The sequence below is a fragment of the Macaca mulatta genome, chromosome 7, assembly GCF_049350105.2.
Source record: "Macaca mulatta isolate MMU2019108-1 chromosome 7, T2T-MMU8v2.0, whole genome shotgun sequence".
In the NCBI taxonomy this organism is placed as follows: domain Eukaryota; kingdom Metazoa; phylum Chordata; class Mammalia; order Primates; family Cercopithecidae; genus Macaca; species Macaca mulatta.
This window is the reverse complement of record NC_133412.1, coordinates 123,231,635-123,259,172: the sequence shown is the minus strand read 5'-3', so window position 1 is coordinate 123,259,172 and position 27,538 is coordinate 123,231,635. Positions and strand designations below refer to the sequence as shown.

At 47.8% G+C, this 27,538-nt stretch overlaps 1 protein-coding gene, 1 long non-coding RNA gene and 1 pseudogene across 5 annotated transcripts; all 3 read left to right on the top strand.

Moving 5' to 3' along the window:
• The first annotated feature begins 11,158 nt into the window (after positions 1-11,158).
• On the top strand, positions 11,159-15,013 carry LOC144329783 (uncharacterized protein encoded by LINC01588-like). The gene is given in 4 exon segments (XM_077938816.1): positions 11,159-11,164; positions 11,621-11,878; positions 14,700-14,931; positions 14,934-15,013. Coding segments are annotated over 4 exon segments (576 nt in total).
• On the top strand, positions 12,474-14,748 carry LOC100429528 (uncharacterized; annotated as a pseudogene).
• Positions 15,014-17,698: 2,685 nt separating the features above from the next.
• On the top strand, positions 17,699-27,326 carry LOC144330255 (uncharacterized). 4 transcript variants are annotated; one of them, XR_013396262.1, is made up of 4 exons: positions 17,699-19,512; positions 25,450-25,694; positions 25,998-26,066; positions 26,545-27,326. It is a non-coding gene; the product is annotated as an uncharacterized LOC144330255 (long non-coding RNA). The 4 variants fall into 4 exon arrangements; XR_013396260.1 differs by lacking the exon at positions 17,699-19,512 and adding an exon at positions 21,157-21,462; XR_013396263.1 differs by lacking the exon at positions 17,699-19,512 and adding an exon at positions 24,114-25,327.
• The last annotated feature ends 212 nt before the right edge of the window (positions 27,327-27,538 follow it).

The following is a 27,538-nucleotide window of genomic DNA, read 5'->3' as shown; positions in this document are numbered from 1 at the left end:
CCTCTCATTTATTAAGCTAAAGAGTTGCTGGGGTTTGCAAATGCTGAGACCAGAAGAGACAGCCCAGGGCTACATATGGAACCCTCTGAGGTTTTGTCCTGAGAATCAATGAGGACATCAGCACTTGGGCAGCAGGCTATCCCTTTGCCCCTTTTCTCATTGTGAGTTGTCTTAATCCATCACACAGAGCCTGGTATCAGTAGGGGTTCAAAGAATGCTGCTGAATTGAATTAGAATAAGACACACAGGATGCTGGGCGTGGTGGCTCACGCCTGTAATCCCAGCACTTTGGGAGGCCGAGGTGGGCAGATCACGAGGTCAGGAGATTGAGACCATTCTGGCTAACACAGTGAAACCCCGTCTCTACTAAAAATACAAAAAAAAATTAGCCGGATGTGGTGGCGGGTGCCTGTAGTCCCAGCTACTCGGGAGGCTGAGGCAAGAGAATGGCATGAACCCAGAAGGCGGAGCTTGCAGTGAGCTGAGATCATGCCACTGCACTGCAGCCTGGGCGACACAGCGACACTCCATCAAAAAAAACCACACACACACACACACACACGCACAGGAAATGTATTCATCTCTTCTTTAAATAAGTGCTTATCTGAGTGGCCTCGGGATCCCCAATGGGTATTCTGTGGGAAGGGCACCACTAGAGTTACCCTACTCAGTACAGCATTGCATCTGTGGCTCTGCTTAACTGGAGTAGGGATGCTGAGCTCTGGGCAAACTGGAAGATGGAAGATAAGCCCTAGGGAATGCAAAAATCTTATCGCTACTGAGAACACAGCTTCACATGAGTTGTGGACACAAGTCAGGGAAGTGAAATCCACCTGCTGTCATGATTTTAGGGGATTTCAGAGTCTAAGTCAATGAACTGGCCAACAATCTAGTCTTAATTCCTTGACATCTGTAATTCCAATGACATCTGTAATTCCTTTTCTGTATCATGGGCACCCTCTCCCAGGGCCTCAGCCTGCTTTCTCCTTGAACTTCACCATCTCTGCCTTCTGCCCAGCTAGCTGTCTCTGCTTTTTGAGACAATACCAATCCCCATCTCTGGCCCCTTTGTTTCTGACCTATAACTCTTCCCCACCCTTTATAACTCCACCCAATATAGGTGTGAGGACAGTTGGGTCATTGGAACTGCACCCCACATCTTACTCCTTGTCTTAGTCTGTTGGGCTGTTACAACAAAATACTATAGACTAGGTAATTTATAAAGAACAGAGGGTTATTTTTTCATAGCTCTAGAGGCTGGGAAGTCCAAGGTCAATGCACTAGCTGATTCAGTGTCTGTGAGGGCCTGTCTCTCATATGGCACCTTCTTGCTGTGTCATCACATAGCAGAGGAGGAAGACAGAGATGATTGCTGTGTCCTCACATGGTAGAAGAGAGGGAAGGGCAAAAGAGGCTCCACTGGACCTCTTTTATGAGGTCATCAGTCCCATTCATAAGGAATCATGATTTAATCACCTTCAAAAGGCCCCCGTCTTAATACTATCCCATTGGCATTTAAGCTTCAACATGAGAATTTCAGGGGGACACATTTAGACCCATAGCACCCCTACACCTACCAGGGAAGTCCCACACACAGATTCCTGATTTCCAACTTTAGCTGAGTCCTCAGGTCCTTTAAAAGGGCCAATGACACCTGGAAGAAGGGACCTGAGGTGGGGATTATAGGATGGGAGGTGAAGTGGTGAGAGAAAGGGGCTCAGCCAGATGTGGCAGAGGGTGGAGGGTAGGGGAAGGTGAGTATGGCTAGCAATGTCAATGCCACAAAAGGCCATGTGGGGTGAGAACTGTGGAGAGGCTGGTGGGATTAACCTAGGTCACCTTCTGCAGGCCGTTTCTTCAGAGAGTGAGGGCAGAAAGCAGGCTGCAGCAGGCTGAGTGGATGAGAGGTAAGAAAGTAGATCCACAGAGAAAGCCTTCTTTAAAGGCACTTGGCTGGGAATGAAGTAGCACACTTAAAGCCTGGAAGCAAGTGAGCTTGGGGATTTTAATGGTAGATGGACCTGGAATCGAGTCCATCCAGCACTTTAAGCACTCTGCAAGTTCCATACTTGGCCAAGCTCACTTGGGTGAGCTTGGAAATGTCACGGAATTCCTTGAGGCTTCTTTCTCTCTTTCTTTCTTTCTTTCTTTCTTTCTTTCTTTCTTTCTTTCTTTCTTTCTTTCTTTCTTTCTTTCTTTCTTTCTTTTCTTTCTTCTTTCTCTTTTTTTCTTTCTTTCTATTTCTTTTCTTTTTCGTTCTTTTCTTTCTTCTTTCCTTCTTCTCTTTCTCTTTGTTTCTCTTTCCTTCCTCCCTCCCTTCCTCCCTTTCTGTCTCCTTTCCTTTCCTTTCTTTCCCTTCCTTCCTCTTTCTTCCTTCTTCTCTTTCTCTTTGTTTCTCTTTCCTTCCTCTCTCCCTTCCTCCCTTTCTGTCTTCCTTTCCTTTCTTTCCCTTCCTTCCTCTTTCTTCCTTCTTTCTTTCTTCTTTCTTTCTTTCCTTCTTTCTCTTTCTTTCTCCTTCCTTCCTTCCTCCCTTTTTGTCTTCCTTTCCTTTCTTCTTTCTTTCTTTCTTTCTTTCTTTCTTTCTTTCTTTCTTTCTTTCTTTCTTTCTTTCTTTCTTTCTTTCTTTCTCTTTCTCTCTTTCTCTCTTTCTTTCCCTTTTTCAGAGTCTCTCTGTGTTGCCTAGGCTGGAATACAGTGGTGGGTCTCGATTCACTGCAGCCTCCACCTCCCAGGTTCAAGCATTTCTCATGCCTCAGCCTACTGAGTAGCTGGAATTACAGGTGTGCACAACCACACCTGGCTAATTTTTGTATTTTTTTGTAGCGAGGGGGTTTCACCATGTTGGCCAGGCTGGTCTTAAACTCCTGGCCTCAAGTGATCTGTCCACCTTGGCCTCTCAAAGTGCTGGGATTATAGGCATGAGCCATCACACCCAGCTAACCTCTGTTTCTTCATCTGTAAATGGAGAGGATATCACCTACTTCATTGGGTTGGTCTGAGGATTAATCAAGATAAGGCAGATTAACTACTATGCACCTGCCATGTAATAAGTACCCAACTCATCATCTCCCTTGTATTTGTGGGCTTATGGGAAGAAAGAAAAATAAAGGATTCTAGAGGGGATAGTAATTAGCAGGGCATGTTCTGCAGGAGATGGGAGAGGATGAAGTCAGCCTCTGGAAGGCAGAGGAATGATTCTTCCTCTAAGACAGGAGGACATGAAGGGAAAGAGGAAGATGCAGATCAAATTGTGAGGTAAAGTGGCCAGAGGTTGTGGAAGTCCACATCAGAAGGTCTCTCCCACAATCTGAGAATGAAGTCCTTCTCAGCCTTCAGTTCTCCAGGCTCCCTTTTACATCTCGACAATCAGATATTTTAAGAAAGTGGTCATGTCCATAAATCATTTTTACAGATGAACATCAGTGGCTTCTTGTGTGGTGTGGTTCCCACACTTATACCACCTTTCTCTGGGAGTCCTTGCAGTGTGTTAAAATGTATCTTAAAACATGGACCCAGAACTAAGCCTAATATTTTACAAATGGCCTGACCTGTGACAAACCCAGGGGGCTACTGTCTCCTCACTAGACACTCCTGACTCTGTGAACACAATCAAAGTCCATTCAGGTTTCCAGCTGCCACATCAGGCCTTAGTTCACCTTGAGCTTGCAGTCAACCAAAATCTGTAAGTCAGTTTCACATACAACACCGTCAAATGAGATTCCTTTTTCCTTCATCATTTCTTTTCCTCTTTTAATCACTAAGTACAAAACTCTACTTTCATTCCTTCAAAATTTTATCTTCATTTTGATCTATCCTTCTAGCCTTTCGGATTCCATCCTCCTGGCCCCAGAGGAAGAAGTTACATTTCAGACCTGTCAGGTGACTCAGCCCCACTGACACAAAGAGTCTTTGTTAGTTACATCCAGGTGCCTCTGATTTCCTTGGGGACAACCCAGGACTGTCCAAAGATGCTTTGATCCTTTTTAGTATCTGTGAGGATGTGCAGGGAGATGGATGCTAACCTGGGCCAAGGATGTATAAGGATCCTTTGGAGAACTGGGGGCCTCCCTGAGGAGCTGAGACACTGCCCTCAGAAAAGGTTCTGAGTAACATCTGCTTTCAAATCCAAAACCACTCTTGGGAAATGAGACTCATTGTATAGAAAAGGTGATACCCTTGCTGATAGCAAATGGAGACAAGACTTCTAGATGACACCTACTGGAGCTCAATGAGTGTTGAATGAATAAATGAGCAAATGAATGAATGAAATGTAAGTGTGGATGGTTTTGAAGCCCCCGTTGATCTGGGCCATACTTTGCTAGGCAGTAAACTTGTTGTGCAGTGTGGAGGAGCACGACCCCAGGGTTGGGGTGGTGGCTGCCAAAGGCATGGAATGGAGGACACGAGTGCCCAGAAATCAAAGCGCTGCCCTCAGGGTGCGGTGGCAGAGGATCAGGCTCTGGAAATCTGTGGTCTTCCTCCTGGTCTTCTGGCATCTTGTTTTACTCTCCTGTGGGCATTTTATTCTGCTCTCTGTCCTCCCCTCCTCATTTCTCCTGAGAAAAGCTCATCTGAAGATGAATTCAAAACAGCCGGTTTGAAAAACCAGATGTTTCATTCTTATATTGCCAAGAAAGATTTGATGTAAGCCCAGTTGTCAGGAAGCTCTATGTGATTCACAGATATGATGGCTTCCAGCAGCTAGGAGTGCAAGGAAGGGAGGGAGCTGGAGGACGTACGTGCAGTTGTCTCATCTTGGAGAGGGGCACACTGAGGCAGGGGCTCAGCTAGGAAGCAAGAGGAACAGGAGGCACCACTGCTGTTGTTTCCAAAGACAGCGTGCAGCCCATGACCCCCCTAGCCTGGCCCATGTGACCCACATCACATCTTTTCCATCTTCTAGGAGAAATGAGAGGATTTTAAAACCAGCCTTAACTGAGTGCAGTGGCTCATGCCTGTAATCCTAGCACTTTAGAAGGCCAGGGCAGGAGGACTGATTGAGGCTAGGAGTTTGAGACCAGCCTGGGCAACATAGCAAGACCCCCATCTCTAAAAATAAACAAATAAAAGAAAAAAATTAAAACCAGCCTCTTCAAAGACACAATTATAGGCGCTCTGCCTATGAAGTAGCCATTCTTTATGCCTTTACTTTCTTAAACTTGCTTTAAAAAAAAAAGACATTTACAATTATAAATGTGGGAGGCAGGAACCCAGATTCTTACCTTGATTATTTTTTGCTTTGGTTTTTAGAAACTGACATGAAATAAACAACCTTTTGAAATAATTCTTATTTTCTTTCTTTCTTTCTTTCTTTCTTTCTTTTTTTTTTTTTTTTTTGAGACGAAGTCTCCCTCTGTCGCCCAGGCTGGAGTGCAGTGGCACGACCTTGGCTCATTGCAAGCTCTGCCTCCCAGGTTCACACCATTCTCCTGCCTCAGCCTCCTGAGTAGCTGGGACTACAGGTGCCTGCCACTACACCCGGCTAATTTTTTGCATTTTTAGCAGAGACGGGGTTTCACCGTGTTAGCTGGGATGGTCTTGATCTCCTGACTTTGTGATTCGCCCACCTCGGCCTCCCAAAGTGCTGGGATTACAGGTGTGAGCCACCGCGCCCAGCCTCTTATTTTCTTTATTAGATTGTAAATTCCCTGAGGGCAGGAACAATGTCTTTTTTATCTCTGTGATCCTTCAGAGTGCTTATATCCCTTATACATAGTAAATGCATCATAAATATCTAATAATAATAATGGCTTCTCTTATCCAGAATGTCCAGGCACATGTTTCACTAATATTTGCTGAGCCCCTACCATGCTCCAACCAGCACTTTAAGCACTCTGCAAGTGTTAACTAGTGAATGTTGAGGTGTTGAGGTTGGATTCCTTCTCTAAAGATAGTTTGTCACATGGTTGTCAATGACCTGCCAAAGTGGTATTTGGAGAATCCAGTTACAGTGCTCCCGAGCTGCAGAAGGAGCTCTCTGAGATCCAACAACCTTGTGTGGAATTCCACAATTCTCTTATTCATAAACGGACCCTCTATACAGACTTGTAGTGAAACATCAAGAAACACTTCCCACTTTAGTTTTTCACAAAGAAAGCTGCTCTTGTCTCATCTCAGCTGAGATGGGGTCACGTAGGGACGCAGCTCCCTTGCCTGATCTCTGGCTCCCTGGAAGTTTCCTAAACTGTGTCTGCGGGCCTGAATCCTTGTAAGTCCAGCTGTCCAGGAGGCATTGACATGGGATTTGAGACCTTACTCCCTGAGGGTAGTGATCTGTAAATGGTCAGGATGGAGAATGATAGGGAAGCTTTCCCCAGGGGGTCCCAAGCCATTCTCTCAGCACTTATAACAGGAGGGTGTCTTTACTGATGTGTCTGGAATTAATTATTCTTTCCCGCAGTGGCCTTCATTGGCATCGCCAGCAGTGGAGTTATTCCAGTGAGGATTTTTTGCTGTGGTACATCATGGAGTGGCATGAGAGGTCAGAGACTCCTAGTATCCCCCAAATATCCATTCTGCTCTTCTTCCTTAGTGATGGGCCCCCAACATGAAACGGCACTCGGAATGAAGAATGCCTTTTCCAGCCTCCCTCGCTGTCGGAGTCTCCATGTTCCAGCCAATGAAGTAAGTGAGAGTGGCATGTGCAGCATGGGGCGAGAAGAGGGGAGGCAAGGGGGTCGTGGAAAGTTTATGCCAAATGTCAAGGATGGGGAGAAAGCAGGATAAAGAGATCCTGGTTCATGATAACCTCAGGAAGACTAAGTCCAGACTTCATTCACCTGAGAAGGAAATACACTTCTGTCTTCGTTTAAACCATTTGGAAGCAGAGAGTGGGGCCTTTAAAAGCTGAATCCAATTCTCACTGGCACCTAGGTAGGGCATGAGGTTGCCCCCCCCACTGGAGTCAACTTCAGCCTGAAGACTGAGAGACTTCTGAAAGTGGAAAACTTACTCCAAGTATGGGTCGGGATCCGGACGCCAGTCCCCATGGCCACTGCTGAACGACTCTTGGAGTGTGGGGATTCAAACACGGAAGGGATCCCTGGGGAGAAAACCTCACATTGTCCCAAAATTCTGCATGACTTGAGTGAATCTCTCAGAGTCTCTTTTTCAAGGCTATGTTGCTAAAAGCACAGTGGAGACAGATCACCTGGCTATGATGAAGGGAGGGGAATGGTTTTAATAAAGAGGGGAAAAGTGGAAGGCTGTGTTTTTTCTTTTTTTTCCTTACTTTTTTTTTTTTTTTTTTTTGAGACGGTGTCTCGCTTTGTCGCCCAGGCTGGAGTGCAGTGGCACAATCTCCACTCACTGCAAGCTCCACCTCCTGGGTTCACGCCATTCTCCTGCCTCAGCCTCCCGAGTAGCTGGGACTACAGGCACCCGCCACCACGCTCGGCTAATTATTTTGTATTTTTAGTAGAGACGGGGTTTCACTGTGTTAGCCTGGATGGTCTCAATCTCCTGACCTTGTGATTCATCCGCCTTGGCCTCCCAAAGTGCTGGGATTACAGGCGTGAGCCACCGTGCCCAGCCGGAAGGCAGTGTTTTACAGACTAAGCCTCCCCTCGTAGGTTTTTCTGTTCTTTCTTCCTGCCTCACTTTTCTCTTTTACCTGAAGAAATACCTTGTTTTTTAAAAATTTTATTTTTAGGCCAGGGGTGGTGGCTCATGCTTGTAATCCCAGCACTTTGGGAGGCCAAGGCAGGTGGATCACCTGAGGTCAGGAGTTCAAGACTAGCCTGGCCGACATGGTGAAACTCTGTCTCTACTAAAAATACAAAATAATTAGCCAGGCATGGTGGCACATGCCTGTAATCCCAGCTACTCGGGAGGCTGAGGCAGGAGAATCGCTTGAACCTGAGAGGCGGAGGTTGCAGTGAGCCGAGAACGTGCTATTGCACTCCAGCTTGGGCGACAAGGGTGAAACTCCGTCTCAAAAAAAAAAAAAAAAAAAAAAAAAAAAATTTAATTTATGTATTTTTAGAGGGGTCCAGTTATGTTGCCCAGGTTGGTCTCAAATTCCTGGCCGCAAGTGATCCTCCTGCCTCAGCCTCTCAAAGTGCTGGGATTACAAGCTGGAGCCACTGTACCTACCACACATTGCTTTTGATTGCTAGAAACCAGTTTATACATCAGACTTGAGCCAGCTGGTGATCAGTTCTCTTTAAATTGCAAATGATATAAACTCCAATTCAAATGGACTTCAGCAAAAAAAGATAATTCATCAGCACATGTAACTGGAAGTTCGGGGCTTCACACACTGCTGAATTTGGGTGCTTCAACCGGTCATCAGGACTCAGCTCTCAGAGTTGCCTTGTCTCTATGGCTCTCTCTCTCCCAAGAGTGGCAAGATGGCTACCGGCATCCTTAGGGTCATGCTGGAATAGATTAGATGTCCCTGTGGAAAGCTAGACACTTTCCCAATAGTTGCAAATATTACATACATATATATACAAAGAGTCCTGGGACTGACTCATTTAACTGACCAGTGCCTGAAGGCCTTGTTGACTGGCCAGGCCTGGGTCAGTCCTGAATCTGGGTGGGGTCAGCCTCATCAGAACAGCACAGCGAGTTTGGGGGTAGGGGGACGGAATATGTAAAGAAAAACCAGGACAACGCTAAGCAGACAAAATAAAGGTTTTTTTTTCCCCCCTATTACAACCAAAGCCACCTGGATTTCATAGTTCCTGCCCAGGAGGCAAACCTGGCTTACTAATTTCAGTGTTCTTTATTAGAGACACACATAGCAGAGACACAGGAAGCGAAATCAGAAGAGGGAGGGGAGGATGGAGCCTCTAAGGGCAAGAATGCATTTTTTTTTTTTTGAAATTTTGTTTTCATTTGAGACAGGGTCTCACTCTGTCGCCCAAGACAGAGTGCAGTGACACAATCACAGCCCACTGCAGCCTCAACCTCCCTGGGTTCAGGCAATCCTGCCACTGCAGCAGCCTCCCCAGTAGCCGGGACTGCAGGTACATCCCCATGCCTGGCTAATTTCTGTATTTTTTTTTTTTTTTTTTTTTTAACAGAGACAGCGTTTTGCCATGGTGCGAAGTCTGGTCTCAAACTCCTAGGCTCAAGCGATCCACCTGCCTTGGCCTCCCTAAGTACTGGGATTACAAACATAATCGTGGCTCCCAGCTGAGTGCTGTAAGGGTCTTTTCCAAGCTGAGTGCTGTAAGGGTCTGGGATAGGCAAGGAAGATGCTAAGGGTGTGGCCACTTGCTGTACAGTGGAGCAGGGACCTTAGAACTACATAGAAGAATGCTGGCCGGGTGCAGTGGCTCACACCTGTAATCCCAGCACTTTGGGAAGCCAAGGTGGGCAGATCATGAGGTCAAGAAATGAAGACCATCCTGGTCCACATGGTGAAACCCCATCTCTACTAAAAACACAAAAATTAGCCGGGCGTGGTGGCACGTGCCTGTAATCCCAGCTACTCGGGAGGCTGAAGCAGGAGAATCGCTTGAACCCAGAGGCGGAGGTTGCAATGAGCCGATCGCACCACTGCAGTCCAGCCTGGTGACAGAGCGAGACTTCGTCTGAAAAAAAAAAAAAAAAGGAAATATATAGAATGCCTTCTGAATAATCATTTCTTTTTTGAAATCATGACAAAATCTCCCTGGACACAGGGATGGGTGTAAAGAGCAGCTGGGCAGGGGATGAGGGCCTGTGCCTGAGGTGTCCAAGGGCGGCCCCAGTTCCCTGCAGATCCAGTGCAGTGGGAGGTGCAGGTAGATCTCCCTCCCCAGGGCACAAAGTTGGGTGGGGAACACCTGTCAGCACGAGCCACATCCCACCCCACCCCGCTCAGGCCTCAGAAACCTCAGGGAAATGCCTAGATGCTCCACCTCAAGGAAAACATTGAGGCCCCATAGCCAGGAGTGCCCTGTTTGTGTCTAAAAGTTGCCCCAGCCCACATTTACAGCTGGGAGGATCAGAAGGGCAATCTCTGTCTTCTCTCTAAAGGAAATCATACACATAGCTACCACCGGGAGCAGGGTGGGCCATCTGCACTCCTCATCCTACCTCGCCATCACCTTAGGAAGCAGCCATTCTCCTTGTCTTTACTGTAGAGAAGGAAGCCTGGATGGCCTGCAGTTGAGGGGACCTGCGCAAGCTCACAGGACTCTTCATCACCATAACACCTCCCTCGCCCCATAATAAAAATGATCAAACCTGTCATGATGTCAGCAGCACCAGTGTTGGTCTTTGTGGGAGAGAAAAACACAGTCCAGGGCTGCAGCACCATTGTGTCTTCCCAGCCCGGAGAACACCATTGGATTCCCTCCCACGCATGTTCCCAGACTGCCTGCCTGCCTCACTTACCTGCTCAGGGTGGGGCTGGAGGGTGGCCCCTGGGAAGAGTAAGAACTGGCCAAGCCTGAGATGTCCTTCCCTCATTTAAGGCACCACCTTTTCCCTTCTCCTGCCATCCTGGGTGCCTGGATACTTGGGATTAGAAACTAGACTGGAAATGTAATCTTTCTTCCGTTTGGGGCTGAGAACTGGGTATTAGTAGGATTTTGAGTTTATAGCACAGCCATTTCCTAAAAGCAATTAAGACTACACCGGGCGCGGTGGCCCACGCCTGTAATCTCAGCGCTTTGGGAGGCTGAGGTGGGTGGATCACCTGAGCCTGGGAGTTCAAGACCAGCTTGACCAACACGGAGAAACCCCGTCTCTACTAAAAATACAAAATTAGCCTGGCATGGTGGCACATGTCTGTAATCCCAGCTACTGGGTAGGCTAAAGCAGGAGAATTGAACTCGGGAGGCGGAGGTTGCAGTGAGCCAAGATCGTACCATTGCACTCCAGCAGCCTGGGCAACAAGAACGAAACACTGTCTCAAAAAAAAAAAAAAATTACAGTCATCTCCCAGAAAAATCAAGAAGGAAGACCGTTGGAGGTTCAACCTATAGAAGATATGTTCTCATGGAATAAACCAAGAACAGAAGTCTCTCAACATTTAAGTTTTACAGACGAATAGAACCTGAGCCACTGGGTTAAACATGACAAATGACACACAGTAACAAATATTGAAGACATCGTAATGCCAAAGCAACAGAAGCAGCACCAAAAATGTTGCTGAGGCCACCATTTAGTTAATGCAAGTTGAACATATGGCTTTGGTTACCTGTGGTTCCAGGCCAGAGGCATGAAAGTCAGTGTTTGTGGAAAAGCCAGGAGGAAAAGCTCCTCTCCCCAACCCCACCTTGTCACTCAAGGTTCTGGTGCCCAAATCTCAGGACACGTCCTCCCATTTCACTCCTGCACCAGCCCCACTCTTGTAACACTGCACATGCAAGATTGTGAGAATCTTCAAAGTGCAAATATTGCCTTCTTCATTTTAGAATCCATGATGTGCTTGTGGAGAGAATGAATGAATGCTCAAACATGAATGGAGACAGACAGAGAGGAAGGGCAGGCCTAACCAAGGAAACTTATTATTTCCTAGAAAATCTTTGATGAGCCTGGAGAGAGTTGGCTGAACAAAGGTAACAATTTTTTTTTAATTATTATTTAACGTATTAAGTTGGTAGAAAAAGTAAAAGAGTGAATCAAGGTTTTTGGATTGGAAGAAGAAGGGGCCCACTGAGTTCCCTCTGGGATTGTGGAGTTTCTTTTACAGCCACATGTGGAGAAGAAACTAAGGGCCACAGACCAAGTGACAGGTTGGATGGCAACCCTGGAAAAGCCACACACCTTGGCCTGTTGGAGGAAGAGGAGCAGTAGAACCTGCGTGGAGCCTGACAGAACCCAAGATGCCGTTCAGGAACCGAGAGGCCTTCCAAGATCACACACAGTTCTACAACACAGACATTTCGTCTTCTTGCCACTTAGCAGAGGGGCCCATCCCTCTGTGCCTCCAAGCTCCGTGGGCCATGTGGAAAACTCAGGTGTTCTGTCTCTGCCGGGATCTTCTTCCTGCTGCTTAAGTGTCTGCTGCTTCAGGGCCTCAAGTGGCTGCTTTATCTCCTTCTCCTTTACCACCAAGTCTTCACTCTAAGCAATTTGCCAAGACAGAGAATCTCACTGGCCTTGTGGGGCTGAGCGTTCCTTCACTGGCTGACCGACCGGGAAGTGGGCTGCTGCCTGGATCAGGTGCACGCCACAGTTCATCCAGCCATGCGCAGAGTTCTAGGGTTATGCACGTGACCCCGTGTGTGGGCAGAGGCTCTTAGCAGGGGCCGAGAGCACTGTAGGCATCTTGAGGGCCAGAGTCCCCAGCCCCAGATCACAGATACAGCATGATCAAAATATGAGGGTTCAGGGGCAGAGATTATTTGGAATAATGTGCTGAGTTTGTACACTTTTGACAATTAAAAGCCCTATGTCCCCCTGATGTCATGCATACGCTCCAGAGGAGCCACTTGGGACAGAGAATCAACAGGGCGCTTGGTGTGCACTGAAAGCTGATAGTGTATATTTGTGGGGACTATACAGGGAGAGGAATATGAAGCCTTGACAAGATGTGGTGAGTATGTATCAGTGAGGTAGGTAACTCATTAATAAGGGACTTTGCAAGGTGGCACCACTGATTCAAAAAGATTACGAGAATAAAGATTCTGTGAACTCAGAGAACGAAAAGGAATGCTGACGCAAGCCTGTAATCCCAGCACTTTGGGAGGCCGAGATGGGCGGATCACAAGGTCAGGAGATCGAGACCATCCTGGCTAACGCGGTGAAACCCCGTCTCTACTAAAAAATACAAAAAACTAGCCGGGCGCAGTGGCGGGCGCCTGTAGTCCCAGCTACTTGGGAGGCTGAGGCAGGAGAATGGCGTGAACCCCGGAGGCAGAGCTTGCAGTGAGCTGAGATCCGGCCACTGCACTCCAGCCTGGGCGACAGAGCGAGACTCCGTCTCAAAAAAAAAAAGAAAAAAAAAAGAAAAAAAGATCACAAAGTTAGATACAAAACTGGTTAACGTGCGTGCTACAGGGCAGCAAAACTGTAACTTTTGGGGTAATTTATCTGACCAGATAGGAATCATTTGCATCTCTGCAGAACAGAAAAACATTTACCTTTTTTTTTTTTTTTTTTTTTTGAGACAGTATCTGGCTCTGTCCCCCAGGCTGGAGTGCAGTAGCATGATCTTGGTTTACTGCAACCTCCACCGCCTAGGCTCAAACCATCCTCCCACCTCAGCCTCCAGAGTAGCTGGGACTACAGGCACACACCACCATGTTGCCCAGGCAGGTCTCAAACTCTTGAGCTCAAGCCCACCTCAGCCTCCCAAAGTGCTGGGATTACAGGCGTGAGCTACCATACCCAGACAGCACTTACATTTTAACAGTTTCTACACAGTACTATCTCATGTTATTTTATTTTGTTTATTTTTTAAAATCGATATGGGAATCTCGCTATGTTGCTGACACCAGTCTTGAACTCCTGGCCTTAAGCAATCCTTCTGTCTTGGCCTCCCAAAGTACTAGGGTTACAGGCCTGAGCCGGGGCTCCTGGCCTAACTAAGAGTTAAAAATGTTTGGACTCTATTTTATAGTAAAAAGTAAGTCAAAGTTACCTTCCCCTAGATAGCCAAATGACTCTCAAATGGGCTTGTTAGACATTGCTTTAATTTAATATTGAAAGAACTTTTTGCTTCCCCTCCTCCTAGTTTTAATAATTCTTAACAGAGGGAAATAGCAACAAAATTTTTGCAGTAGTGGGTATTAAAGAAGGGAAAACAGACATGAATGCTAGAGTCAAAATGCCCAAGGAGCGGAGGCACCAGGGTTCTCCACCTGGTTTGGCGGCACACCAGCGGGTGACCTGGAATCTGATTTCACTGGAGCTCGGTGTCCTCATCTATAAAATGAGCTATTGAACTACACACTTGGCAGGACTTTGCCCCAAAGGTCATTTTCAAAATAAAAAATATATATATATGCCACTTCCCTTTTCCTACATTAACCCTGAGAGACAAAGAGGAAGCGGGAAGCCAGCACATGGAAGCAATTTATTGCAGACGTTTCTGGGTTGGGAAAGGAGCCTTCGGACTGCTGCAGAGACCTTTACCGGAGGTGCGGAGAACTGCTGCGGGGCTCGGCGTGCACCGGGCTCCGGGGTGTTCACGGGCGGCGCTGCCTCTGCTGCGCGCAGGACGGGAGTCGCCGGAGGACCGGTGGTGGATTCCCTCCCCGCATCCCTCCTCTGCGTCCAAAGTCAAATTGCTCTTTTCTCCGCCCACGCGGGCGTGGCGGCTGATATCCGGCCGCTGGGCGTCCCCGCGCCCCCGGGGGCCCCGCCCTGCCGCTTTCTCTGCAGCCCACCCCGCGGCGCCTCCCTGCAGAGCTGCTCCCCCGCCCAAACCGCCGCGGCGCGATGCCGAGCCAGCCCCGCGAAGCTGCACCCACCCCTGAGGACCAGCCCCTCGAAGGCAGGGCCAGCACCTCCCCGGGCTGCTGCAGCCGTGAGCCACCCCTGTTTTGTGAAACACTTTGCCGTTTCAGGCCGCACTTGCCCGTTGCCATGGGCGTTTTCAGTGTTGACACAAGCAGGGACTCGGAATCCCTTGACTTTGAGTTGCAGATCGTGGGTGTTGGCGTCTCCGCTGAGTTACCAGGAAGGATGGAAGGGGCTTTAGCCTCCATCCTCACTTTCCTTCTCAAAGAGTTGGCTGAGCACCCAGAGTTTTCTCTTTGGCTTGTCTCAGGTCCCCTTTCCCTGAGAGGTGAAAAGTTTTTCAGAAAGGTGAGCGCTTTCTCTTTATTCCCAGGGGCCACTTCACACACTCCTTTTTCACCTCTAGAGTAGATGGAACCGTGGAACCATGGAACCCTGCCCTCTGGTTGTGTCTGTCATCTCCTACTGGGACCAGAGCCACAAAAGACCTAACTCTCTCCAGCGTGCAGGCATCCCAACTAGAAGAAGCAAGGAGGCAGAGACCAAGAGGACATCAAGAGGCGTTTGAACCCGCAGAGAGGGCCTGGAACACAATGCTGAGCGTGGGCCCAACCACTGCTTCTCAGTGGGGTGGGAGAGTGGCGTGGGGAGAGTTGTGGGCATTTAGGGCAGGACAGTGCCCCGCCCCCGGCTTGGGACCGGGCTGCATTGCATCATCACTGTAACCACTAGCCGCCCCGGCCCTCACAACCCCTGTGTATGAAATGCAAGGAGCACCTCCCCATCGTTGTGACAACCCAAAATGCCACCTCCTATGCCCAAGCACTCTCTAATGAGGTGTTTCCTTAGGTTGAAAACCACTGTTAGATAATTTCCTAAAATATATCTCAAAAGATCAATTAGTTCCTTAAGATATAAGTAGGTGTTATATGAAAAGAGTAGCATGCTAATATCAGTATCATGCTGAGTTTGGGAAATGGTGGGTTAAAAAGTGGAGCAGGATTTACTTACAGGACTTCTCAGAACCTTTAATATGTATAAATACATGTTTTGAATCACCAAGAGAGAGATGGACTATGCGGATCCCCAAATTTAATTGGCCCCGGAATTCTTTCTTTGTAGGACCCTTTTAGGTGCAGTCTACCTTAGATACCTCTGAACTACATTCTGTCATCCAGGGCACTCTCTGGGGACTTCTGTATCCTCCCCAGTGTGAAGTGCAGGAGTGAGCAGTCAAAAGGCCCTTATGTTCTTACTGAATTGAAACACCTAGAATGTGTGAAGATACCAGGAAGGAGGCCAGAGCTTCAGGAAACCGCTGCAAAGATGACCTCACAAAGAAATCATTGTGGCAGGGCCCCTGGCGCACTCAAGGTGATGTGACGTGTCCTGCTCCTGAGAGCACGCAGCCCTGCTGGCGCCTTGGGCTTGCATGGCTCAGGGAAAGGAAAATAGCCCGGGTGTTTGGAAGAGAAGTATGTGTGGATGGAATTACTCAAATGCTGATGGATGGATTGGGTCTCCTGTCCTGCTGGCCTGGCAGCCTCTGTGTGGAAGGCTTTGCCCAGGAGATGGGTCACAGCAGCTCTGGTGAGATGCTGGAAACATAAGCCCAGGCAGATATAATGGCAGTGAGTCACAGTAAACCAACAACCATCAGGTGCTCAGGAGGGAAGCTGAAACCAGGGGACTCGCTGTGCTGAGCTAAGCGAGGAGCAGGACTCCTGTTGTGCAAAACACAAAGAGCAGAGTGTTCAAGTCCAAGGATCAGGTTCCTTCAAATGGAAGCCCAAGCTGTGCACACTGAGCTCCAGGGCTGGCGATACAATCACCTGCCTCTGCCCATGCAGGAGGGTACCACCCAAACATACCCATTTCTCCTGGGGCATGGGCAGGGGCCAGGGGAGACAGGGCCCTACCACTTCCTGTGTAAAACTGAGTGAGCAGCCCAGCGCCCATCAGGGTCGAAGCACCTCACCTGCACCCCCCAGCCTTGTAATTTGGGCTCTGCTCACCACGTGCTCTGTGCTAGTGAAACTGCCCTCTGAGCAGAAATAAACTGTTGGCTCTTAAGTTTTTCCAGATTAACCAGACTGGTCAATGCCTGAGGCTCTGCGTTCAAGATAAAAGTGCCTAAGAAAGGAAAAAAAAGTGCAAGTAGGCAGTCCCCACTTCTCCAGGGCTGGCGGGCTCTGAGGATCCTGCCTTAGCCTGCTGAGCAGCCCAGAGTGGCTTTAAGAAGAAAAAAAAAAAAGCCTGAACAACCTTTTTTTGCACATGGGTCACAGTCAAGCTTCTTAAACTTGGATGACAGTAAACCTATGACTAACTGGATAATTAAAGCCACAAGTCTGGAGGCCTGGGCGGGGCTCTGCTCTGGAATCTCCGGTGGCCTGTTCTATAGGCCAGCGTCCGTTGTCCTCCCCATAGCACAAATGCTTTTGTGAGTTGGAAACCCTCTGTGGTGACCTCTCCGTTTTCTCAAGGTCAGTTCTCCACTTGTCCATGGCTTCATGCCCCCACCCTGCATCCCTGTCCACTGCATGGAAGGAGGAAATCTAACCCACCGGCCACAGTGCAGCCCACACTCCCCACCCTGCCCCGACAGGAACATGACAGAAGGTTTCCAACTAAAACCAAAGTTACTCAGCAAAGCTTCCTGCCAGGCAGCCATGCTGGAGGGCGCAGCATGCCTCTCTCTGCTCTATCTGTTTTATGAAACTTCTTTGCTGCAAGCACTTGAGAGCCTCCCGGCTTCCTGGGGAGAGTGGACTGAACTTCAAAGCAGACACCGCTGCAGCTAAGAAACCCCTGGGTTGCTTCAAAGACTGTCTCTTCCCAGTCTGAAGCTTCTGGTGAATGTTTCTCCCTCATTTCTGGAACAACAGATAGAGCTGCTGAAGTTTACAACATCCCCCAAGGCATTTCTGTGTTTCTGCCTTTAATCTAGGGCCCAAGTGACCACCCACAAGAATGCCCTGAACCCTGACTGCCTCAGGATGCATCCTGCAGTTTACATTCCCATGGTGCCTCCGCCTCCACTCCAGCCGCCTCTCTGGCCACCCCTGCCCCCTCCCTTCTCTCCATCATGCCAAAAAGTGCCCTCGTCCTCTCATGGTGGACGAGGGGATTCGGTTAGGAGTCAGGATGGTCTATGTGATTTTTGTACACTATTCCAGAATAGGTGTGTGGTTGCTTTAAAAATAAAAAGAAATGTGTCTTCCAAATCTTTGAAGCCCTTTGATTACAGGAAGCTGTGGACTGTGTTTAGCCTGTGGCTCTGTGTGCCCCTTGGCTGCTGCTGCTTACTCCTTTTTTTTTTTTTTTTTTTTTTTTTGAGACGGAGTCTTGCTCTGTGTCCCAGGCTGGAGTGCAGTGGCGCGATCTCGGCTCACTGCAAGCTCCGCCCCCCGGGTTCACGCCATTCTCCTGCCTCAGCCTCCCAAGTAGCTGGGACTACAAGCGCCCACCACCACGCCCGGCTAGTTTTTTGTATTTTTTTAGTAGAGACGGGGTTTCACGGTGTTAGCCAGGATGGTCTCGATCTCCTGACCTTGTGATCCGCCCGCCTCGGCCTCCCAAAGTGCTAGGATTACAGGCGTGAGCCACCGCGCCCGGCCTGCTGCTTATTCCTGACTGTGAGGTTGCTAACAGAAGCAAGGGTAATTTGGATTTGCGCTTCTTGGTAAAAACCCCTTTCCATTAACCTGTAAAACTCTAGAGGGCAGGGGATCTCTCGCATTGAATCTTGTGGTCTTGTGAAAATACCTGGAAAATAGTAGGCATTCTCCAATGATTGTTGGATTAATGTCATTGCTTAAAAAAATAACAAAAACAAAAACAAAGTCACTCTCTCAGCTCAGAATGGTGTATTTGCAAGTGTTTAGGTCAAACATGTGTTGAGAAATTGCACATACACCGTGTACATCTCATGTCATCAGGAACTTACGTTACCAGACCACTTGTTTCGCCCACTATCTTGTCATCTGTATTGAGCAGACTAATACCTAGCAAACCACATGAGCCTTCAGGAGGTCTGTAGACTGAGAAGGGCATTTGAGATAAAGAAATCCCACAGAGTTCTAAAACCAAAATGAAAAGTATAAAGATGATTGTCCTGTGAAGTGGCCCCAAGCCTCAGACCCATCACCATCTACCTCTGGCCTCACTTGGGGGCCAATGAAGATGCTCAGCACAGAACCTCTTATCTGTGGTTGTGACTTCCTGGCTGGCCAGACCTGAAGGAGGTGGAGGAAGAAGTGCTGTGGTGAGTCCTGTGACTCAGAGGAAAGCAGCCAGGACATGACGCCCAGCACAACCGCCTGGGGTGGCTGCAGGGAGGTGGCCTAGGGACAGATGAAGCTGCAGTGGCGACCACCTCCCCTGCAGAAGGAGCTTTCTTGTCCCTCCTCATCCAAACACACTCCAACTTAAAAAATCATTATGCATAACTCCGAAAGCAGCTCTATGCTGTACCTGTGTGTGTCCTACCAGATTTCTTTGTTCCTGGGGGAAAACAGCAATAAACATCACATTCCTTTGCTGCTGCTTAAAAGTTAAGAAAAGTTGCAGTCAAACCATCTATTAACAGATAAATTTAAGAACGGTGTGAGTTCCTGCCAGCTGCTGCTGATGGGTTTTCCAGAAGGGAATGCTATGCCGGCAAGGCAGTGATTAAGTGTGATGACAACTACCAATTTAGTGAAGGGTCAGTGGTTTTCTTGTATATTTATTTATTTTTATTTTATTTTATTTTATTTCATTTCATTTTATTTTTGAGACAGAGTCTTGCTCTGTCGCCCAGGCTAGAGTGCAGTGGCGTGATCTCAGCTCACTGCAACCTCTGCTTCTCGGGTTCAAGTGATTCTTCTGCCTCAGCCTCCTGAGTAGCTGCGATAACAGGCACGTGCTACCACGCCCAGCTAGTTTTTTGCATTTTTAGTAGAGACAGGGTTTCACTGTGTTAGCCAGGATAGTCTCCATCTCCTGACCTCGTGATCCGCCCGCCTTGGCCTCCCAAAATGATGGGATTACAGGCATGAACCACCACACCTAGCCATTATTTATTTATTTTTGAATATTGAAACCCTCTGATTACTTACTTGAAATAATACCAAATAGCAGCATTATGGTAATGGCAAGAATTCAACCACTTCCTGGCAAGTAGTAAGTATACTTCATTTTATTCTAATTTTCTCAAGTTTAGAAGTTACTTAGAAGTAAACTCTAAGTTCGGTCCACCCAGGTCTAAGGAAATCTTCCTTAGTGTCTTAGTTTGCTAATCCCAAGACGGTCTCTGGGAACACTCTGAGCAATGAGACCAAGGCCCTGCCCCCCAGGCCATCTGCTGTCACCAAGCCAGGGCACCCGGCCTAGAGGGCTACATGTGGGTCGTAATGAGCCATCTGGCTGCCTGGCAGAAGGCATCCACGGGCAGGTGTCTGAGACGCTACTGACATTACCACCGACCTTTGCCAAGAAGCAGGTTTGGTTTTATCCAGAATGGCCCAGCGTGGTGGTGAGAATGCATCTTCCTGGTCCAGGACACTTTCAGGAACCAGACTGAAAATTCTCACCCTCAACATTGAATTTTTGCCTTAGCAGTAGGGTCTACACTTTCCCTGGGTTGTTCTGGGACTTCATTCTGACCATTTTCCTCCCCATCTGGAAGAAAGCGGGTCTCTACATACCTTCATATCTTTCCATGTGTCCTGACCAGTCATAGGGGCAGTGTCAAGGCGTGGCTCCTGGAGGTTTTCTTTGTTTATTGGGGTTCTTCGGAGAAACAGAACTAGTAGGAGGTAGGGGTGTGTGTGTGTTTGTGTGTGTGTGGTGTGTATGTAAATAAAAGGAAATTTATTATGAGGAATTGGCTTCTGGGATCATAGAGGTCGAGAAGTCCTGTGATCTGCCATCTGCCAGCTGGAGACCCAGGAAAACTAGTGATATTATAATACAACCCAAGTTGGAAAGCCTGGGAACCAGGAGAGCGGATGGATGAGATCTCAGTGGAGGACTGGAGTTCAGTGCTGCGATCATGGCTCACCACATAAAATGTCCCAGGTCAAGCAGTGAGGCCAGAAAAAAGGGGTAAATTCCTCCTTCCTCTACCTTTTGTTTTATTTAGGCCCTCAAAGGATTGGGTGATGCCCACTCACATTGGGGAAGGCAAGCAACCTGACTGTGTCCACCCATACAAATGCTGATTCCATCTGGAAACATCCTCCAAGACACACCCAGAAACAAGGTGTTACCTGGGCACCTCAGGCCAGTCAGGTTGACACATACAATTAACCATCACAACTTTGTTTTTAAAATAGAAGTGCAATTTAGGCTGGGCTTAGTGTTCACACCTATAATCCCAGCACTTTGGGAGGCTGAAGCAGGCGGATCACCTGAGCTCAGGGGTTCGAGATCAGCTTGGCCAACGTGGTGAAAACCCATCTCTACTAAAAATACAAAAATTAGCCAGGTGTGGAGGTGCAGGCCTATAGTCCCAGCTAGTCAGGAGGCTGAGGCAGGATAATTGATTGAACCCAGGAGACAGAGGTTGCAGTGAGCCGAGATTGAGCCACTGAACTCCAGCCTGGGTGATAGAGTGAGACTCTGTGTCACAAAAAAAAAAAAAAAAAAAAAAAAAGTGCAATTTAAATCAAAAGAGTTTAATATACAACAAATACCGATGTAGCTTTACATAAAGTCCTTTAGCCATTCCTTGCTCCCAAACAAAATGCCACTCGCAAGAGTTTCCTATATAGAAATTCTATTGTCACCACTCATCTGCTGTGACACGTGTCACAAATAGTTTCTGATATAGTATCAGAGTACATACATTATTTACCTTTGGCCTGGCAGGCACAGTGGCTCATGCCTGTAATCTCAGCACTTTGGGAGGCTAAGGAGGGTGGATCGTCTGAACCCAGGAGTTCAAGAGCAGCATGGGCAACATAGTAAAACCCTGTCTCTACAAAAAATACAAAAATTAACTGGACATGGTGGCTCATGCCAATAGTCCCACCTGCTCTGGAGGCTGAGGTGAGAAGATCCCTTGAACCCGGGAGGTAGAGACTATGGTGAGCCATGATCGCACCACTTCGCTCCAGCCTGGGCAACACAGTAAGACCATGTCTCAAAAAAATTATTTACCTTTAAAAACTAAATTATAGCTCAAAGTGATTGGTGTTACAGGGTACCTCTCTGTTACTTGGGTTTAAATTTGTTTCTAGAATGGGAAAGGAGACAGTGTGAGAGCTTGTAGCCTGGCTACACTCCTGAGGAGAGCCAGGGAGAGTGCTCTGCTGGCACCATCTGAGCCCGCTGTCATCAGGGCTTATTGGGAGCAGTGGACAGACAGAGGGAGAAGGAAGGTGAGGACTGCCGATCCATGGTGCTGTAGTAGGCTGTTACACAGCGGCAGAGAAAGTGGATTCTAAGGCTTTAGAGAGCCAGAGCCTTCCTTCTCCCTCCAACAACGGACGTCACCAAGTATAATTTATCCTAAATCCACCAAGTGGATTGAGGCTTTTAAGATATAAGGACCTCCTTTGGGTTCTTCCTATTTGGGGGCAGAATATTAGAGCACACCCAGACCAGTCCTGCGGCCAGGACTCTACCCAGACTATAGCCTGAAGGTTCAATTTGCTTGGTCTAAGGAATTTTTTTTTTTTTATGTTTTTGTTTTTTAAAAATAGAGTTGGGGTTTTGCTATGTTGCCCAGCCTGGTCTTGAACTCCTGGTCTCAAGTGATCCTCTCATCTCAGCCTCCCAGTATTGGGATTACAGGCATGAGCCACCATGCCCGGCCTAAGGAATTGTAAAAATTAAGTGCCATCATTTTAAAATTAGGAAAATTCAGGTAAAATTGAGATTCCTGATTTCTTCCAAGAATCACAAGTTTCACCGTGTTTGGCAACACTAGACTGTGTTCCTACACAACAGCAGCGGGTAAGAGCACACGGTGGGTGAGCACACAGCTCACTCTCCTCTGCTCACTGCACCCCAACACTCACCCATGCAGCCCCACCCCACTTGCTTGGAGTGTCCTGCAGGCGAGGGGCCACTGTGTCACTCCCACCACAGAGCCCCACTCTCCTGTTCTCTCTGCGACTCAGAGGACGTCTTGACCCGTGTTTCCTGGACAGAAGTTAGCCCTGGGAGCCACAGTTTATTCCTTCCTTCGCCCCTACACAAACGCAAAAGCCTCCTCCCCATTTACTAAGCCAAAGAATGTCAGGATTGAATGTTTTGAAAGAAGAGTTAAAGACAGCTTTAGCCCTGGCATTCCACAGCTCCTTATTAACACAGAGACTTTTCATAACTCTGAGACAGCTGGAGACACGTTTTTGTGAATTCAAAACTCCTGTGAAGGACGCTGGCCTCAAGGGTGCGGGGGAGGCTGGTCAGGATTCCTAATGTGCTCTTGGACTCAGGGCAGGTGCAGCTGGTGTTCTAGACCACAGCACAATGGCAAGAAGGCCCGAGACCCTCTGGAGCAAGTCAGGGTCCAGGCACCACTGGCCCCAGGTGAGCCCAAGATGCAGGCTTCAGTGTCAAATTAGCCGAGAAAAAGACAGGACCCAGGGCCTGAGCACACAGACAGCCCCACGCACGTGGGATCACACACTGATTCGCTCATGGGAGCTGACTGTGAGGGCTGACATTGCCTTTGGACTGAATTGTATGGGATGTGCTAAAAGAGGCTTTGGAGTCAGAAAATGTTAGAGCCCAGCAAGGCACTCTAGAAAGCATCTGTTCCAGGGTCCCCAACAGTGACTGCTCTTGAGAATCTTCTAAACACTTCCAAAGTACAGATTCCGGCCAGGCGTGGTGGCTCACGCCTGTAATCCCAGCTACTTGGGAGGCTGAGGTGGGAGAATCGCTTGAACCTGGGAGGCGGAGGTTGCAGTGAGCCGAGATTGTGCCACTGCACTCCAGCCTGGGTGACAGAGTGAGACTCTGTCTCAAAAAACAAACAAAAAACAAAATATAGATTCCTAGGTTCCAGCTACCCCTGCCCCAACACACACACACATATGCACATATGCACACACATGGATTCTCATGAGCATCCAGGTTTGGGAACCACTGATATAGTCCAAACCTTTCCATTCAGTTTCTCAAGTACAGTACTAGGTTCAGTGACATTTCCAAGGCCACATCGCTGGTTTCGTGGGACTGGGATTACAGTACAAGTTTCTTGACTACAACCCAGGGCTTTTTCTACTACGTGCTATGTGTCTCCTGGATGTATCATAAAGGAGGCTGCTGATGTGCCCCAGGGATTTCTGGATGTGGAGAGAGGGTAAGAAGCATAGTCTTTGTGCTTGTAAACCAAGGTAATTTTCCCCAATATTGGCCTCAGTCTCAAGTCTCTCTGGGCAAGAGATTCTGCCTCTAGCTCTACAATTACTGCAGTTTCCCTTGTTTTTTGAGAGGAGATGAAAAGTACTGTACATGTGTGTGGAGACTTCTCTGTGCCTCAGTTTACCTCTAAAATGGAGAGAGTGGCCAACACCCTTCTACCTTCTTCCTTGGGGCTCTGCAGATTGACCACAAAGAGATTGACCACACAGATTGATTGACCTGTGAAACCCCAAGGCAGGAAAAGAAACTTTCTGTGCCCACACAGGTGTTCTTTTTTTTTTTTTTTTTTTTTTTTTTTTTTTTTTTTTTTTGAGACGGAGTCTCGCTCTTTTGCCCAGGCTGGAGTGCAGTGGCGCTGTCTCGGCTCACTGCCAGCTCCGCCTCCCGGGTTGACGCCATTCTCCTGCCTCAGCCTCTTGAGTAGCTGGGACTACAGGCGCCCACCAACATGGCCAGCTAATTTTTTGTATTTTTAGTAGAGACGGGGTTTCACTGTGTTAACCAGGATGGTCTCGATCTCCTGACCTCGTGATCCACCTGCCTTGGCCTCCCAAAGTGCTGGGATTACAGGCGTGAGCCACCGCGCCTGGCCACAGAGGTATTCTTAAAGTCAGGGTTGCTCTTGGCACACATATCAATAATCCTGATGTCTAGGTACCGTTGCAGATCCTTTGGCTCCCCTCTACCCATTCCAGGAAAGACTGCCTGTCTTCTCCTAGTTTCTTGAGGGCTGATGAAATATTTCCTGAATGTGATCTCAGATGGAATCCCAGTTTTGAGGGACCAAACAAGATTTTTCTTCTTTTTTTTTTCCTTTTTTTTTTTTTTTTTGAGATGGAGTCTGGCTCTGTCGCCCAGGCTGGAATGCAGTGGCGCGATCTCGGCTCACTGCAAGCTCCGCCTCCCGGGTTCACGCCATTCTCCCGCCTCAGCCTCCCCAGTACCTGGGACTACAGGCGCCCGCCATCACGCCTGGCTAATTTTTCTATTTTTAGTAGAGATGGGTTTTCACCGTGTTAGCCAGGACGGTCTCGATCTCCTGACCTTGTGATTTGCCCACTTTGGCCTCCCAAAGTGCTGGGATTACAGGCGTGAGCCACCGTGCCTGGCCAAGATTTTTAAAAAATTAAATACTACTATTAAATAGCTGGTATTGAGTTATTGCTAAGTGCCAGGCATTATGCGAAACACTTTACATGCATTATGGCATTTAATCCTCACCACAACCCTAGTGAAATAAATATCAATATAATTAAAAGTATAAATATAAGTGAAGTGTTATAATAGTCTCATTTTACAGATGTGGAAAATGAGGCTCAGAAAAGTTAACGTGCCCAAGATCACACAGCTGCTAAATGACAGAGCCACGATTCAACCCACATAGTCATCTCTAGAAGCAAAGTTCCAGTAAAGGGATTGATGACTGGTCACCGTCGTCACGAACCTGACCTTTCCTGCAGCACTGCCTGGTACTTTCCCAGTACAGTGTTCTGCCCTGACACAGCCAAGGCCAAGGGCAGTGTAGGCACAGCAGCCGTGACTCTCTGCTGGGAGGTTAACAGCTCCATCAGTTCAGGGACTGCCTGACCCAGCCTGACCAAATTAGAGCAAGTAATGGGTGTGACATAATTTGACATGTACATTGTTAATTGAACCCAGTGGGAGATGATTTTAAATAGAGGCGAATACCACGCTGTGAACTATTTGGGTTATGAAGCTCTTATTCTCTTATGCTTGCAGGAGAAAGAATTGTGCCATGAAAAATGGAAAACTCCCGAGAAGCTGTTCCAGCGTCAGGAGAGCAGCAGACAAGCTGGACTGGGGAAGATTCTTCCTGGAAGTTTCGGAGATGTCACTCTCATTTCCTAGCATCTGACCCCCAAATCCTCTCAAAGCCCAAATCAAGAACCACAGACTCTAGTCATCTTTCCCCCAGAGACTTCCTAACTGGGGGACCAGAAACCCCAATTACAAAGCCTGCCCTGGTAAGACGGCAAAACAGGCACCGCTTCAAGTCCCCAAATGCAGCCCTCACAGCAGTCTCCCTTTCTGAGGTTCAGAGAACCAAGAGCCCACCCCAGGTCCTCGCTGAGGGACTCATGCAGGTGCAGTCTCTCTGGGCGTCACCCTATGCCCAACTCCTAGGCCTGTTCCCTCCTCACGATCAAAACTTACCTGTCCTATTTCCCGTGCCCTCCTACTTGCTTCCTGACCTTCACGAAGAGTACGAGTGCCGCATGTGCTAGTGCCACCGATCCTAATGGCTTATGATGTGTTTATCCTCTCAGGCAAGACCTGCAGAGTGTGCGACACGTACCAGCACCCAAGAAATGTCTACCGAGGAATTAATGAATGAGGTAAGTTGAATGAGTGAAGCAAAGGTTTTTCAGGAAATCCCGCGCCTTACCGCAAACCAGTAAGCCTAATACTGGGTTTCAGGCTACTGAAAATGACATTTGAGAGCAATAGACCTTTTGGGAGCAATTTGCCTTTTAAAAAATTAAAGTCCTTTAAATAACATTACCTGGTGAGGATGACCAGGAAAAACATAGGGCATAGGGCGGCCTCCCCACAGGCATTTTTCTTCTTTTTCTCTTTCCTAGCAGGGTCCCATACTTCCCAGCCATGCTGTTGGCAGGGATTCACATAGTCACAATTCTCTGGGTAGACCTTGGGAGGTTTAAGCCAACCAGTGACCCCCATCATCCTAGCCCCAGAGATTGGCTTAGGGATAGTGACCCAAAGCAGGCCAATGCAAGGTGACTTTGCCAGGGGCTTCTGGGAAAGAAGTTTCTTTTCTCTGAGGAAACGTGAATGAGAACATCCATAACGCAGGTGGTGTCTGGCAGCCATCTTGTGATCATCTGGCAAGACAGCCCAAGAATAAAGCCGCCACCATGGTAGACTAAGAAGACACAGAGAGACACTGGGTCTTCATTGACTCGACCAGCTGCACATGAGGCCTTACCTGAAGCCCACGTGACCTCTGCACTTCTCACTTACATGACAGAATAAAGCTCTTTTTTGTTTAGACCAAATAAACACATAATGCAATTACATAATCCCTTGATTCCTTTTTATGACTGAGCTCAGAGACTGTATTTTGTCATTTTAAATCACCTTTATCTTACAGTTTATTTAACTGAAACAAATAAACAAACCAAAACACGCCAGTTTTTCACTCCTCTGTCAAAGCCTTTCCAAGATTCCTAAGCTTGTGATGTCCTGGGTGAATGAAGAAGTAAGAGAGTTTTCAACAAAATAGAAGCTTATTTCTCTCTCATATAAAAGAAGGCTGGAGTCTGGCTGGTGTGGGAGCTACAGCGTCATCAAAGTTCTATCTTTTCGTCCTGCCATCCTTAGTATACGGTTTTCATCTTCAAGATCATGTCATAAGCTATGAGGATGCAAAGGTATAAGAATGACATATGAACTTTGAGGACTCGGTGTGGGGGAAGGTGAGAGGGGGTGAGGGATAAGAGACTACATATCGGGTACAGTGTACACTGCTCGGTTGACAGGTGCACTAAAATCTCAGAAATCACCACTAAAGAACCTATCCATGTAATCAAAAACCACCTATACCCAAAAACTATTGAAATAAAACTAAAAATTAATTAAAAGAAAAAAACAAAAAAAAAACCAGATAACTTCATGGTCCAATGTGGCAGCTAGAGCTCCAATCATCACGTTAATCTCCTTGTTCCAGAAAGGCATGGGAGGAAAGGAGAAGGAGAAAAAGGAGTGTGTCAGTAGTCTATACCTCTTTAGGAGTCCACAGAAGACTACCCAACAACTTCTGCTTATGTCTCACTGGCCTTCAGGCTGC